This window comes from Melopsittacus undulatus, chromosome 10, assembly GCF_012275295.1.
Source record: "Melopsittacus undulatus isolate bMelUnd1 chromosome 10, bMelUnd1.mat.Z, whole genome shotgun sequence".
In the NCBI taxonomy this organism is placed as follows: Eukaryota; Metazoa; Chordata; class Aves; order Psittaciformes; family Psittaculidae; genus Melopsittacus; species Melopsittacus undulatus.
In genome coordinates this window covers 31,681,630-31,698,275 of record NC_047536.1, presented here as the reverse complement: position 1 = coordinate 31,698,275, position 16,646 = coordinate 31,681,630, and the positions used below count along the sequence as shown (strand labels likewise).

The 16,646-nt window shown below is 44.1% G+C and overlaps 1 protein-coding gene across 5 annotated transcripts in view; it reads right to left on the bottom strand.

The window, feature by feature from the left end:
• LOC101880811 (RNA-binding protein 12) overlaps positions 1–16,646 on the bottom strand; it is a 38,422-nt gene that overhangs the window by 3,897 nt on the left and 17,879 nt on the right. For all 5 annotated transcript variants that reach the window (XM_034066594.1, XM_034066590.1, XM_034066593.1 and 2 more), the window contains 9 exons: positions 7,870–7,998; positions 7,156–7,335; positions 6,338–6,412; positions 6,066–6,137; positions 5,652–5,735; positions 5,098–5,187; positions 1,495–1,590; positions 416–502; positions 258–317 (listed from right to left, as the gene is read on the bottom strand). In XM_034066594.1, coding sequence (XP_033922485.1) covers positions 258–317; positions 416–502; positions 1,495–1,590; positions 5,098–5,187; positions 5,652–5,735; positions 6,066–6,137; positions 6,338–6,412; positions 7,156–7,335; positions 7,870–7,998 — 873 coding nt within the window. The remainder of the gene's footprint in view (positions 1–257; positions 318–415; positions 503–1,494; positions 1,591–5,097; positions 5,188–5,651; positions 5,736–6,065; positions 6,138–6,337; positions 6,413–7,155; positions 7,336–7,869; positions 7,999–16,646) is intronic.

Here is a 16,646-nt window from a genome sequence, read left to right as displayed (position 1 = left end):
TCCCACTGGGGTACATGCATGTTTAAGGAGTAGCAATCCTCTCCACAGATGGCCTGAACCGATCTCAAAAGTCAAGAAACCCCCATTCCATTAAAGCTGTTACTTGATCAAAGAAAGTAAAAATCTGGTTTTTGCAGTCTTCATCACTGCCAATTCACATTGTGTTTGTTATTTACATCACAAGTTAAAGTACTAATTACAACTTCACTGCTCCTGTCCCCTTATCTACCAAGATGTGCAATGGGGAAACAACTCACTGTGAAGTTAATCTGGCAGCCTCCCATGACGTAGTCCAGGAACGAATATTCTGTCTCAATCTGGAGGAACAGACAGGCAGTGTTATACCTCCTTCCCACTACAACTCACTGCAATCAGTAAATAACAAAGCAAAAATACCCCAGTAAAAACTTCCTACCTTGCAGGATTTTATCCTAATAATGCCAGAGTTTTTGTAGCTCTTTTTCTTTTGTTTCTTCTCAGGATGAATGCATTCAAATTCCACCTACAGAGAGCAAGAAGGAAGTCCTAAAATACCAGCATTTATAGCAGGACAAGTTACTGACACTGAATAATGTGTCAACACATCACACAGTTACCCAAAAACCTGGCAGAAGCTTGAAACTTCATTTTGAAACCATTTGCAACTACTTTGGTTGCTCTCTAACAAGATAAACAGGATCCTTTTGCTCCCAGCACTGTCAAAACACAAGGAAAGACCTCAGAAAAGTGTTTCTCCTTAACCTGTTATGCCATATGCAAGCATGGAACAGTGTCATTGGGTTTTTGGATTACAACTGTAGAGATGGAGCTGTCTGGAACTGGAAGCAGTACTAGGCTACATCCTGTGTGTGAATTCATCTGCCTGAATTCAGATGAGACATCTCCACAAGAATGAGAGTTCAGGTTTTCACTGCAAACAGAGGGAAACTGGCATCATCAGCAACTGATTCAGCTTATTCTACACTGGATGCCCGAGACAAGGTAAGAAGAGTGGCCCTTGGAAGCACTGCTGCTCTCTGTTACCTGAAAAGGCAACCAGAGCGCTCAGGAGGGTGACCAGCTCAAGCATGAGACAAGCCCTACCTCCGCCCCTATCTGTTAAAGCATGAACAAACCCTTTTGTTTTCACTTGATTCAGCAGAGGCAAAAGCAAGTTGAACTGCTGGGAAAGGGAGCTGGCTGTCAGCAGATCAACGGGCTCAAGGATGTCATTAGAAATAGGAATGGTAACAGTATCCAGCGGAAAAAAGAGCAATGTAATTCCTATACCAGGTTTATTCTTCCCAGATGGCTTAGTAATAAGTGTCTGGCTTAGTGTATAAGTGATATAGACAGCAAAAGTATATAAATAACTGGCTTAGTAATAAATGATATAGACAGGAAAAGAAAAGGACTCTTGGAAACAGCAAATGAAAATATCTCTGAGGTCAACATGAAAAGGTTTGTGAAAGACTGAATTCTGGAGCAGGTTAGGGGGGGATTGAGGAAACTCACCGGAGAGCCGTCACCTTTCTGCAGCTGAGTCAGGGTGGTTTCAAAAGTGCCTATCAAGTCATGCGAGCCATCGCTGTCGTGATCTGCACACTGGACCTGAAGAGAGAGCAGCAGTGGGCAAGTGTGTTGCATCAGGGAGAATACAGCTGTTCACCGCTGGATTGGCTCTGACAGCTTTGCAGCAATGACAGTGCAGACCCCCTCACACCTGAACTGTGAGTAGCATCTCCATCACTAACTGAGACCTGACAGGAAGAGAGACACCAAGAGTGTGTCTCAGACAAAGGAAGATGTTTCAGTTGCTCACCCACTTCAGTAAGCACAGTGGAAGTTTTAATTAAAAGCTTTCCCTAGTTTAAACAGGAGAGAAAGAAAAACAACCACCAAAATACCCCAACATTTCACAGCCCCATTGTATAAACACAAGATCATTCAGGACACAATATGCAACTGGGATAACGGGAAGAAGCAAAAGTTTCTTATCTAAGCATCTCCTGAATATACTCTTCTGGCCAGCAACAGCACCAATTTGCAATGAAACTGCCATTTCCACAGAGCACTTGCTTTTTCTGCACCTTTCACCAACTGAATTATAATACCTAATTAAGAGCCAGTCATGTTTAAAGCAGCACAGACAGCTTCCAAACCAGATCATGCATCAGAGCAATGCATTTAAGTATTAAAATATGCTAATAACTCTGGCTTAGAGCAAACACAGCAAGACCCACGTTGTCAGCAGCTCCCTACAAAATCAGCTCTAAGGAGCATTTATAACATGCACAATACACACGACTGCAGAACACAAGTAGCTTTAGAAGCAGTCAGTTAAGAAACAGTTGTGAACAAGGAACAGTTGTGAGCAGCTTCCTCCCCTGCTGAAATCCATGTGCCACACAGGTTTAAAAGCTCTCCAAGATCTGCCTTTAGTGATCAAGAAACTGGTGCTACTCCAGTACAAACCACAGTGGCAGCTTTCTCCTCAGGCCAAAGGGACAAGATGAACCCACGGGTAACACCTCAAGGATGTCAAATTCAATGGCTAGACATCCAGATTTAAAACAGGGCTCTTTTGCGATGGATTACTTTGATCCATTAGGGATCTTCCACTGTGGGGAAACCCCTACAATAAGCCACATGAATTATGACCTGATCTAGCCACCTACATGGGAAGCACTGTATCATCCTTCAGTCTCTGAATGGGAAAACAAGATCACCTTAAGAGGCTGTCTTCTTCATGCCAATACACCTGCAGAGAATTCCCACACCTCCTTCTCCCCTCCTGCTTTCTCCCACTCCCCCTCTCAGCCATGCCAAGGAAACTGCATTTAAACCCACTTTTGTTATTAGTTCATAGAGTGATAGAGCTTAAAACAAACTCCTTTTCGTGAGGGCTTTCTAAAACTGGCCAAGATTCACTGCATGCAGCCTGAATGTGGTGCTGCTGCAAACAAAACCCTGCTAGCAATACTGCAGGACACAGTATGTAGTTATTCACTGGTGAATTACTCCTTCACAAATGAACTATCCAATATTCATTATAAGCCTTGGAATACAGTCAGTGGGTAAAAAGGCCCTTTTCACCTAAAGGAGAAGCTTTCAAAATTGACAGGAAATGGGTTTGCCTTGATGTATATGCCATCAGACATATGGACTGGCAGCTTTGGCCCCAATACCAACCCCCCCCAAATGTCACCTTTGTTCTTTCCATTTAAATAACTCCAGGGAAGAGATGCTACTTTCATTTGCCCCTATATTTTAGCAGAACTGTCGAGGTTAGGCTGTGTCACAAACCTGAGCTGTTCTGCACACAGGAGAACATCGCTCTGCATAGCAATGAAAAAAGAACTACCAGAATATTGGGCAGCATCATTAATCTGATCAAAGGATTTATGTTCACCCACATATTCTGTACATAATCCTCGCACATAGCTGGCAAAGCTGATGTCTAGGGGATGCATCAGAACACTTCCCCTTTCCAAGGAAGGACGAGGAGTTCTCCCTTCACTGACACTTTCTTCACACGCAATTGTCCCTACGTAAACATTTTGAAGCTTCAAATAAGAGGTTCAGAGCAGCAAATACCAGATGAAAAATGAATCACCAATGGGTTATTACATCCCTTACTGCTGCAAGTGAACCTCTCAGCCTGGCTTCCCCTTCCTGACTGGCTTCCCTAACCGGTTCAGTGCAAGAACAGGATAATCCTTTTCCACAGCTATGTTGTGAAATGATAGATAATGTGCACATGCATCAAGAAGTTTGGCTGAAACAAACTAACAGCAAAAAAAAAAAATCTATCCTTTTAAAGAAGCAGGTCATTCCAAAATGAATTCCAAAGCACATTCCAAAGAGAGCATATGGAAAACCAACAACTACCCAAACCCAAATTCAAACCAAACCAACCAACCAAACCCAACCACCTAGCACACAAACCTTCTAGGGCTATAACAAACACAGCCTCACATAACAGAATGTGTAAACCATGCCATTTCATGTCAGTTCTGACAAGTGACTACATGCATCTTTGCCATCTCCCTTCCACCTTCACTGCTCACTTCTGGACCAAGCGAACTTCTTTCTGACATAAGACTGTTAATTCACCAACAGTAAAAGCTCCTGAACACCACATAGAACATTGCCACGGACCAACAAGCACAGCACATCTGAAGTCAGTCATCTCAGTAATTCTTTGGACCTGCCATGCAAAGTAATGCTTGCTTTTGGCTAAACCTTTTGGATCAAACTCCCAGCATGAGATTTCTTCACAGGATGAGGCAGGAAAGTTCTGCAAATGGAAAGTGTTTAGGAGTTGCGTAAGCAAAGAGAGACCATATGCACATGGCACTATCTATGGATTTAAATGCCTTTACATTATCAATGCTTTGCTTAGAAGAGAAATTAACAAATTTGCTATCAGATTTTCTTCTGCAGAAACTTATGAGAAGATACAATTGTTCTGCTAACACCTCCATAAGCCAGGACCAGAGAGAATCAGTCATCATACACAAGACCACAAGCTACTGCAGCTCTGAGTAGCTGGAACAGATTGAAAGGGGGTTCAGACAAGCCTGCCAGTCTCATGAATGGACCAACAAGAGAAGCATTGAAGTCCTCTCTATGTCAGTATCTCAAGGCACTCAAGCTTGTCCAACACACACGAGCTTCTCAGTTAACTTAGAAACAGCTTCTCAGTTAACTTAGAAACAGTGCTAGAAGCCACAATTTTAAAATAAACAAACCAACAATAAAACCAACCAAACCAAAACTCAAACCAAAACAAACCCAGAAAGCCACAGAACAAAACAAACCCAAACCAAAATGTAACCTGAAACTCTGGCCAGAATAGCAGAAAAGTAAGTTCTAATTCTTCTTCTAATGAACCATTAGGAAGTACATCACTTCTGCATTTCCTAAACTCTCAGTTTGACAACTAACATTGTCCACTGACAACAATGGACTTCATACTTTGTCATATAATCACTTCTCTGCCACATTCCTATTCTAGAAAGGCAATGTGAAAATTTCAATAGGCCCAAACAAGCTGATAACTCACAGTTAACATCAACAGATTGGAACAACAAAGAAAGAATCTGAAGGCTGTACCTTGATGGGTTTATTAAAATCTCCACCACAGAACGTCTGCAAAGGAACACTGAACTTCTTCCAGCATGGATTTAAGTTGTTCTTAATCACCTTAAGAAAGACAGCATCATGTCAAGTGAGGGATGTGGTGTGCAAGTCAGTGAGAAACGTATCATCAGCGTTCTGTGTGGGTCTCTAATAACAGCCTCAGTCCATTCAACCTGACGTGCATGGATGGCCAAGCAAAAGCTCTTTAAGAAGTAAAAGCTTGACGCTCAGGGTGAAGTTAGATTTTAGGGCTGAGCCACACTAAAACCTCATCACCACTGAACAGGGCAAGTCCTGCCACGCTGCTCACTTGATGCACGGTCGGACTCTTCACTGAGCCAGTTTCCTGCACTCACCAGGCAGCAAATGAACAATCTGCTGGCAGGTCAGTGAGGAAAACCCCTTTTTGGGGATATGAGACAGGTCTGGATTGCAGAACTAATGCAAAGCTTGACCAGGAGTGGGACTTCCCCTTTCAGTAGGAGTAAGGCTTCAACTCAAGAAAAGCATCGGTGTAGAAATACTACCTCTGATCTGTACACCAGCTGCCATGTTCCAGCATCACTCTGCTTGTAGAACTCCAAAAACGGATCTGATTTACCCAAGAAATCCTGCAAACAAAAACCCAACGTAAGCAATCAGCCTCCTACATTTTACTCACGTAGAGGAGAGCTGGCTAATACTTCACAATACACAATACTAAAAGCACAAAGTCAAACAAACTATACCACCTAAACCTGGCAGTTGAGTTTCTAGTCTGACATTGTGGACTTCCATAAGAAATTACGTCTCCAGTTTGCTTCATTGTAAGGAAAGGAGCACATGCATTCCTGCAAGAATTACCCAGCCCAGTTGAATGTCTGCAAATACAAAGAGAGTCCTGGCCAAAAGCCACTAACTGCAAATACCACACAAGCATGCAATACAGTTTAAAACAATACCTTTTTGTCCAGGTTTTGGGCTTCAATTTCCAAGTACACAACCCTGGTGTCTTTAATCTCCTCTGCTGAAATCTGTGCCACAGAAACGTAGGGAAAAAACTATTAAGAGAAGTAACCCCACAGAGTTTTGCTTGTACTTGGTCCATGAAAGAAACTGTAGTTTTAAGTACCCATCTTGCCTGTACACCTGCAGCATTGGAGGACATGCTGACAGAAAACCAGAACTATGGAAGAATGAGAAACCCTTTTTCCCCACACAAAAACTTACTTACTGTAATGGTGCCCTTTCCTGCTGGCTTTCCCTGCTTCAATTCCAGCGGTCGGGTGAACACAGAGCTGGACACAACCTAGGGTTAAAAGACAGGTAAATATGAATACCAAGTTAGACAAAGAGCAAAGAATCACTCTTCAAAGGCAAAATTTTCAAGCCCTTCTAAAAGATCTGAAAGGATTTAGATGCATTTCCAACAGCGACAGCCATCAGAGGTTGTGCTCCTGAATGGCTGAACAACCTGAAAATTGCCTTCTCTTGCTATCCACAGAACAACACCCTCTAACAAGTCTCCAAACTTAACTTCAGCCTCCTATTTCTGCTGAGACATAAGAGGCATTTTCATCACAAGCAGCCAAAAGCCATTAAGATGATGACTATTTATCAAGTGTTTCTTTAACATTAGCCTTCCTTTCTTCACCTACCTCGCTATACAAACCCCTCATCAGGAAATGAATACAGAATCTCAAACAGCCTGATTTCCCCCAATTTACTGCCTGACGATCATTTTATATGAAGGAAACTTGTTAGAGCTCTCCAAGCACAATGTCTTCCTTCCTTCCAGACTGCCTTTAGTGCTGCAAGCACCTCCTAAGCAATTAATTGCAAACCATGTGTATTTCCAACCTCTGCTTTGTCACTGTGATAGAGATTTTTCTAACTGCATTCCACAGTAACAGAAATGAACCTGTTCAACGAGATGGTTTCAAATCTGAATGTGACAAAGTCTTTGATAAAGCAATCTTTCACCCCATTTTTCATTACAAAACAATGCTTGCTGCTATTCTGTACATCATTTAACATGCCTCTAACACATACCTGCCCCAGCGTGCACTCGATCCCTCCAAGGTAGTCATCATCATTCAGATCAAAGGACTTGTTATCGATATCATACACACCGAACTTCAGCTTCTGCACCTTCTCAAAGTAGTAATCCACAACCAGTTTCTTGCAGAATTCAGGGTTCTGGCAGTTCTTGATCCTCTCTGTACGATCCAGCTGCACAAACACAGAAACAAAGATGCTGATGATGAGTAAGAAGCATGCTTTCTCCTTCACAGCTTTCCATCTGCACTGGTTGAACACAGGCACCAGCCAGGCTACGGACCCCAGCCCTTGCTTTGTGCTCGGTGATGAACCAGGCCATGCTGGGCTGACTGATGGCTTACCAGGAAGGGAGACTGCATTGGATAATAAATGTTACTATATGGGAGAATTCTGAAATGAGGAGGGGAAAAGGCTGGAGGAGCACTGTATTCTGGAGATGTGCTCTGGGGTAAAGAGGGCAGCCCATACTTTAACAGGCAAATAAATGATCCAGTGCAATTCTAAGCAAATATATGAGCAGTTAACAAAACAATGAAGGTAAAACCCTGATCAGAGATCGAGCATGGGCATCGGGGGCTGCTTGCTGAATGCAAATGTAAATTAAACACATCAGGCACCCACTAGGAAAAGCAATGGGATGCAAACAGGGAAAACCCGACATGTTTTCCGAGGGCAATATGGGGCTCACCTAACCCTAACCCTTACCTCAGCCCATTGGCCCCCACCCAGGTCCTGGAGCAGGACACAGAGCGGATCCGACTTGGAGCCCAGGTCCTTGTCGAGGAGGCTCTGGCAGGACACCGACAGCTCTACCCTGGACACGCACCCAGCCATCTGCGGGCAGAGCACAGGGTCAGACCCACGGACAGACTGACAGCAGACCGACCGACCGATAACAGACCGACGGATAACAGACAGACCGATAACAGACAGACCGACCGACAGCCCCGAGCCCCCCGCTGGCTGCCGGCCCGACGCGGGGCTCCTCAACGTGAGCAGCTGCGGGGTCGCGGCTCCCCACGCACCGCCCGCAGCAGCAGCGGCCGCCGCGGCCCGGCCCCGTTATCCCCGTGTTCCCATCGGGCTGTGCCCGCGGCTCCCGGCGGCCCCGGCTCCCTGCATGCGGCGGAGCGAAGGGCCCGTCCCCCCGTAGCTCGGGGGAAGGACACGGCGAAGTCTCTCCCGCACGGTGTGCTATGGGGGGGGGGGGGTTGGTTACACCGGTCCCGGAGCGCAAGCTCTGCCCGTGCAGATGCGCTCGGAGCCGGTCACCTCCTGTGGAAATGAAACCGCGGCCGCAGCCGCCGCGCTGAGCTGAACGGGGCGCAACCGGCTCATCCCGGTGCAGAGCTGTGACCCCCCCTGCCGCCCCCCGCCGCTGCACGGCCCCGCTCCAGGCCCCGCTTCGTTCCGGTGCTGCCTCCACACAAACTGCTGCGTGAGCTCGTAACGGGGGGAACTGAATTTTATTACACATCAATGATAGAACCGGGCTGGTCCAAGCCCGTGTCCAACCTGGCCTTGAACACTGCCAGGGATGGGGCACCCACAGCTTCTCTGGGCACCCTGTGCCAGCGCCTCAGCACTCTCACAGGGAACAGCTTCTGCCTAAGAGCTCATCTCAGTCTCCTCTCTGTCAGGTTCAAGCCATTCCCCCTTGTTCTGCCCCTACAAGGCCCCTGCCAACAGCCCCTCTCCAGCTTTCCTGTTGTCCCCTTTTGACACTGGAAGCTGCTCTTAGGTCTCCCCTCAAGGAGCCTTCTCCAGAGTGAACAATCTGAATTTAGAAGATTAAATTAAACTAAATTTAGAAGATGAAAGCTTCAAGTATCAAATAAAAAAACACCAACCAACCATTCGAGAGATTCGACAGCTTGAGAGCTCTAACAAGCATCTGAAATGTGAACATTTCATAGGAAAGGTCCTTCAGAGTTCAGAAAATAAGGAAATCATTCTCTGCTCTTTCTCATATCAGAGTACACACAGGGCTGATACTTGCAGGATGTAAATATCTCAATGAAGAGATTAACTTTTATTAGACAACATTTAACTCCTTTGACTGCCCAGTCTGCCCTGGACAGATGTCAGTGTCACTTAACTTGCTATTGCATGGCACTCGGATGCTCCAGTGATGGTGGCAGGGCAGAACCAGTGCTCAGTAAGAATGTCAGCAAGCTTTAGGCAAGGAGGATTCTTGTTCATCTTTCTAAGATCATCAGCAGCAGCAGCTTTAACACCAGCATCTTCAAACAAGTTGAACAGTTGACCAGACTACATCAAATCTACCAGTCAGAGCCCTCCATCTTCCACTTCAATTGCCATAAACCCCAAGCGAGATTCACAAAGAAACTTACTGCCTTTAATAAATACATTTCTCCTAAAGCCACAAGTCAAAGTATTGGGTTTTCCCTTACCTACACATGCCATTGCTCCAGACCAGCTTGCATCTCACAGTCACATGTCTGCACGCACAGTGCAGTTCTACAGACAATCAAGACATGTCTGTATGGCACCAGCTGTTTGACAACAAGGAAGATGAGGACAGCCAGCCTCAGCTCCCATGACAACATTTCTCCTCTATTTTCATCTATTGCAGAGATTCCTGTACCAACAGGAGAACAGAGCCAGGGCTACTTTTCCTTCCCACCAGAGCACAAAGGATCAGGATAAAGTTAATCTTAAAGAAACAGCTCCCTGCAAGCTTTAACATCCCCTAACAGCAGCAGTCCCTTTGTGGGAGGAAACCATTACTACACATCTCAAACTGCACATAGAACAAGTCCATACACATTTATACCGTGTTACAAAGACACAAGTTAAAAGTGTGAGACGGGAACTTAAACCACATAATGAAGCCCGAAGATGAAGTGACACAGATCAGTACCAATTACATTAAGAAAATACTCCATGGTTTCAAGGATTTATCTTTCAATACAGTAACACCCAGAAGGCTGTCTCATCCTGTTTTGGATTCAGGAATGGCATAGGATTTCCCTTGAAACACATCCCAGATGTTCTGCTGAACCCCTGGGAAGCTACAAGCCACAAGGGATCCTTTCCTACATCCTCCTCCACCCGGAGATCACAAGGCACGGGCTGATGCAGATGACAACCAGGACCACACAGAGTACAGCGTGTCCGGCTGTTGGTAGCAGCAGAGCAGGAACTGTTTTAACAGGCTGGACTCCCTCCTTGCCCAACACAGGGGATAACAAGAAAGCTGGTTTAGCAATCCCAGACAACCGTTATCCTTAACAGATTCAGATCAAATTCATGTTTAATCTGAAAACATCAGTCTGAACCTCAGCCAGAAATTGTTTATATGTTGCTGCCTACAGACATCCCTGAGGAGCCCACACAAAGTTGTTTTTTTCACTTCACAGCTTTCTAAATACACTGCGTGGTGTTCTCCAGTTTCAATCCATCCCTTGGAATAATAGCAGCAGAAAACCCTGCTCACACACACACCAGTCGACACATCTCAGCGGCAAGAGCAGGGAGTAGGAGGTCTGTTAAAGACAAAACATCTATTTCAGTCAAGCCTGAAGATCTGCTTGGCCCCCAGGGAAGCACCTTTACCAGTTATCCTGCTCATGCAATTACCAGAAGCAGCTCAAATCTCTTGAAACCTGCCTGTATCTGAAAAGCTTAGAAAGATCAAAAGCTTAGGTTGTTTTCATTCCCAAACACACATACAAAAATACTGGGGGGGGGGGGGAATAGTGGAACTCCTCAGCAATGAGGAAGACTATCCCCAACCTCACTTATCAGATGTTTCTGAACAGGATTTAATGATGTTCAGCATTGTCTCAAATATTCTCTTTTCCTCCCTAAAGCAAAAGTTCTGGTATTTACTTTCACTCCTCATAGAAAACTCTGTTTTACTGCAGTAGCTGCATCTCATCTATAAAACAAAATGAACTGTTTGTGGTATCTATCATTTGACTTTCATCTCCACCTCTCTCCACAAAGGCTCTGCTCATTTCCTCCGAGGAGCGACCATCCTGAAGGCTTTGACAATACCACTTAGAACAACCTCACATCTAATCCATCCTTCCATCCCATTTTCCATTAAGCAGAACGCTGTGATGCTTTCTTTTTTCTCTTAAGTTTCCACATTCTGAACAACCCTGCAACATCTTCTTGGGATTTCATCACTCTGAAGGCTGCCCGGCTGCCACATGCCAGCTTAATCCCAAGGAGCAAGCATTGCGCCAGCGGTATGGTTTTGAACTGAGCAAGCAGTGATGCTTCATCATTTACCAGTGCTTTGTACAGACACACAACAAGAGAAAAAGGTTCTAGGTGTTACTATGTTCATGCACCCCCAAGAAAGCTGGGAGTGGGTACCTGATAATACATCACCCATGTTATCCCTATGAACTCTAGGGCAAAATACTATCCACAGAAGTCTAAAATCCCAAGCACATACTCCAGAGAAACCTTTCCCTGCTCAACCAGACATCATTCCAAGTAATCCAAGTACAACACAGAGTAGCTCCACACTACATACGCTTTAAGTGCTCAGAGAGCCAAACTGAGGTCCAGTTAAAAAAGGCAACATTAGGTTTACTACACATACCACTTCTTCCCAGTAAGACCACAAACTCCAACAGTTGTGCAACATGAACGGAAAGAGCAATCCCGTACTTCAAAGCAGCTGTTCTACACCAAATTGAAACGCACCAGTAAAGAAGTTAGTCCTAAATAAGAGACCAAAGGAAAGCTATTCTAGAAATATCACATAGGAGATGCATGTAACAGCATTCATAAGAGACTACTGCTGCTTTCTGTAGCTTTATACAAGCATTGAACAACTTCCACCCTTTTCACATTTCTACATGAAAATCAACTTCATTTTATACAGAAAAGCACATTCTCCAATGTAACCAAAATCAACTCCATAGACAAGCCAAGTATTAATTTCTAATCCTTCTTCTCCTAATTCAGCTTAACCAAAACTTAAAAGCAAATCAAATATAAGCAAAGGAGGGCACAGTTCACCTTGGCTTGCAGAACCCTCCAGAACAAGCATGCTGGAAGGTTTCAGTGTCCCAGTTCAAGCTCTGGAGGGTCTCCCATTTCTCCAAAATGCCAGATATGGGTGTTTGAAGCACAAACAAACACTTCTGTACTTATCCCTCTGCAACAGGAGGGCCACCATTTAATCAACAAAGGATCAAGCGTTGGACCACATAAGGTGAGAGTTGCTGAATTACACCATTTGTTCTTACGTGCTTCCATACCACACTAACCTGAAAGCCAGAGGCTCCTATTCCCCCTAAGACTGGGGAGGATGGGGTGAAAAAGGGGAACACAGGGCAAAAGGGGGTTGTGACTCTGATCACCCCAGCTGGCAGCTCACAGAACCCACAGTCACCCCAAGGACAACAAAAACTGAACAACTTCATGGCAGCACACACCACCAGCAGGGTTTTTAGTGGTGTCTTAAGGAGAGAATATTAGCTTTACTGCAGAAGCCAGTCTTGTGGCCAGCTTGGTTCCACAGCTCCACGTAAGATGGAATATAAGCAACGGTTCAGCGTAAGAAAACCTGTGTTTTGTTCCTAGTTAATCACATGAATAAATCCTCATCAACTCTATCACACTGGACAGGATACTCAATACACTATTTCAGTGTACACCAAGTATTACACATTGAAGAACTTGGTTAACTAAAGCTTGAGCACAGGTATTAAAGCCTTAAGGACAGCTGAATTCCAGTGAGCTTATTTTGTACCAGACTCACTACAGCTTCTGCCTTACACCCTGCTTACAAACAGAACACAAGCACAAGCAATTCTGCCAGCAGCACAAACCAACTGCAATTTTCACCCTCTCAGCCTTAAGCTACCCAACAACTCCAGAAATAAACCCAACACATGTAAGACACCATACCAGTTAATAAATCTTGCACTTCCCAACAACATAACATAGTTTTCTCCCCTTTTCATTGCTTCATTTAATCCCACATCTTGCAGTTATCATGCTAAACTCTTCCAAACAGCTTCTCTCTTCTCCTGCTGTGATCCCTGGATGTGCAGACCAGCAGAAGCAAAGCTTTCTCAGATTACCAGTTCAATTTTCAGGGGCAGCCTCTAACATTCCAGGGTTTGGTATTACAAAACTGATGCTGAGGTGGCATCTACATCACTTTCTAAATGTATGATTAAAATTTGAATCCTAGTGTGATCCTGCTTTCCAGGCTCTAGAAGAAATCATTCAGGTTTGTACCATTAGATGCATTAAAAAGCATCTTTAATTTAAACTGAAATTAAGGAGTCTCATGAGAAAGACCACAGTCCACAACAATGATCAGTCAATAAGGCTTCTTTCCAGCACATTGGCTCTTCCACAGGCCACAGAGCCTCATCCCACAGCCCAGAAGCTTTGCACATAATAGAAACAGCTACAGTTTCTTCCTACAGTTTCATTATTCCTGGGGGTTTGGAGCAGGGATGAGTAAGACCAGCATTCCTGCAGGCAGATAATAATCAGTATTCTCTGTACTGTGTTCTGAGTTATCTGTCATCATGTGTCAACTGATCAATCAAAGCTTTGTGCGAAGGGGGTTAATTAATTGTTACTACAAATTTGACATAAAACCTGAAACAAAAAGGCATCTCCCAATTGTAAAAAAGAAGTAAGAGCATTGAACAGTTACAAACATCTGTCTAACCAAACTGCTCTGACAGCTTGATGCAGTCCTGGTGAGGAGCATCCAAAGCCCATCACATAGTCTTCATTTCAGGGATGCAAGCTCCCAGGGAGGACAGACACACAGCAGACCTGTTTCCAACAGGGTGAAGTGCTGAGGGTGTCCCACTTCCCCCTGTCCTGACTACAGCCTCATACAAAGAGGTCACTGACTATTGCACACTGAAGGCACTGAACACACATGGAAGTTACGACCTAGTTCTACTCACTGAGCTGTCTCCACATGAACCCTGGAGCTGAAGAAGTGTCACGATGAGAATTCGGGGGCTTTCATAAGTCAGCCCACGGGAACAAGTGCTGAGGGCACACAGTTGACAATCCAACCTCTGAGACATTTGCAGAACTGACTGAGAAGGCAAAGCTCCCATTTATGATCATAGAAATAACAAGTTCAGGACAGTTTTAAGACAAAAAGCTGAAATAAAGCACTAAAATCACGAAGAACTAATTTCCAGCAGAAAATGCCAACAAGAACTTCAGCCATTTCATTATCTTCAGTGCAGCTTTCCCCCCTGCAAACAAGCAAGAGCCAAGCCCCAGCTCTAAGGAAACACCGCTACCTTCTTCAGTTTCAACATTACACTGTCCAGTGTTCACCTCGAACTTAGGTACCACCAACATCCACCTTCATCCTAACCAACAAGCTCAAAGAAAGGCCTCTGCATGCCTTTAGACAGATATCCATTTCTCCCCTTTTCAGAGACATATATAATCAAACTGATAGGTGAACACTGATTCTATTTCAGGTATTAGTTTGTACTAAATTACACCAGGGTTCAAATTAACACCTGAACTTAAGCAAAACCTGTTCTTTTCCCATGCTCTTCATGCAAAAGGAAACAAGCTTCAAAGTTCTTCAGAGCATTTAACAGCAGAATATCAAAACCCACTTCCTTGCAAAGCTAATGTAAAGCAGGCTGGGGCTTTGCAGTCATTCATTTGGCTGAAGCTGGAACAGTAACTGCAGTCCTTGAAGTGCTCACTGACTTCTCCCACCAAGGAAGACTTTTTTCATTCCTTTCATTTTCTTTTATTCAGCTGCTTTCCCCTCCCCCAAACCTTGTGATTCTCAAGTATTTATTACTGAAATGTAAAGAACAACTTAACCAAAAACCAGACTTCAAAGCTCACGCACACTGACCTTCGAAACAACCCCAAACACTGCAAATCATCTTTGCCTTTTTCAAGTAAGGACTCATTCTTTCCCTTTGAAACTCCTGCTATTCCCATCTCCGGCACACTGTGTCCTATGCCCAATAAATCAGTCTGGCTACAGCTCAATCCTCCATTCCTCAGTCCAGACTCCTTAAACTGAGACAGGACATTATACTCCTCCATGTTCACTGCAGCTTAACCTACAAGGACCACAATATACCACTTACATGCATCCATGACTTTTGATGCAACATCTTGGTGTTCCTTTTGCTGGTCCCTTTCACAGCCTCTACCCTTTCCAAAGGCTGGAAATCTCAGCAATCCTATACTTACTCCAGATCCCACATTTCAGCCATTCCCTTAAATGTAGATATATTACACAGGTGACTTCAAGGCAGAAACTCATTAGGTCCATCTGTCTAGACTAGCACAAGCTCAAAATATGGCTTTTAAAAAAGGCTGAGATACCCCAGATGAATGGTTCACACTATCTGTAGCTGTCCTGGAGTTATTACTGCACAGTGACACCTCTTGCCTAATAACGAGTAAGGACATAAAGCAGAAGCGACCTTTCAAGTTCTTGTGCATCACAGAATCCTACTCCCATACAACAGAATTCCAGCTTTCTTCTTTACGGTCTTTAATCTTGAATGTAACTTCTACGGAAACATGATCTGGAAAAAATCCCATAATATTGCTTCTACAGTATTCATAAGAACTTAATTTATTTGATTTACTCACTGCAAGTTCAGCCTTTCTTATGCCAATCCTCTCTTTCAGTTCTTCTTTCTCCTTTTGTGCATGATTCTTTTTAAGAGACTCACATCCCCATAATACTTTTCTGCCACTTAATTATTACCATCTGTACTACAAACATCTTCACTTCTCCATCCTAATTTATTGCAGATTCATGATGCTCCGAAACAGAAAAACCTCCAAACAAAGCCACCGCCACAAAAACCTGACACCAAGAACTGGAACAAAGTTAAGGCTATAGCAAGGGATTTTCAACATTGTTTTTTCTCTCCCCCATCCAGAGCAACAATACAAGTATTTAAAAGCCACAAACCACCACACTGACCTTGTGTCCCTTTTCTGTTCTTCAGATCCACCTTCTCCTGTCTATGTACCTTCCCAAAAGCACAACTGCATTAGGACAACAGTCAAGCTATTCCACTTGTCTCAGCATCAAGCAAAATGACCATACAATCTGCCTGCAGTATGGGAGAAGAGATTCTATAACTGCAGACAAGTATTTCCTCAAGTGATTCTTCCATGCCTGCTGCCACAGTATCCAAACTGTAATCCTTCCCTACCTATATCCTACAAAAGTCTGTTGTCACTGCAAGGTTGAAGCTGCTATAAAGGTGTTTCACACCTTTTAGAAAACACGCCTCTGCAAGTTCAGAACCTAAACCCCTACAACCCAACAGTGGCAAGCCTCAGATTCTCCCACAGGAGAGAATCTTTATTTTCTCAAAGTTAAATTAATAGTTCCAAGATATTTTTAACAAATACAACCAAATTAAGGCGGAATTCTTGGAGCAAAAACCTGCCTGATGAAAACCCAGAGTAAATGCAACAGCTGTACAAGCATGGACTGAATTCCA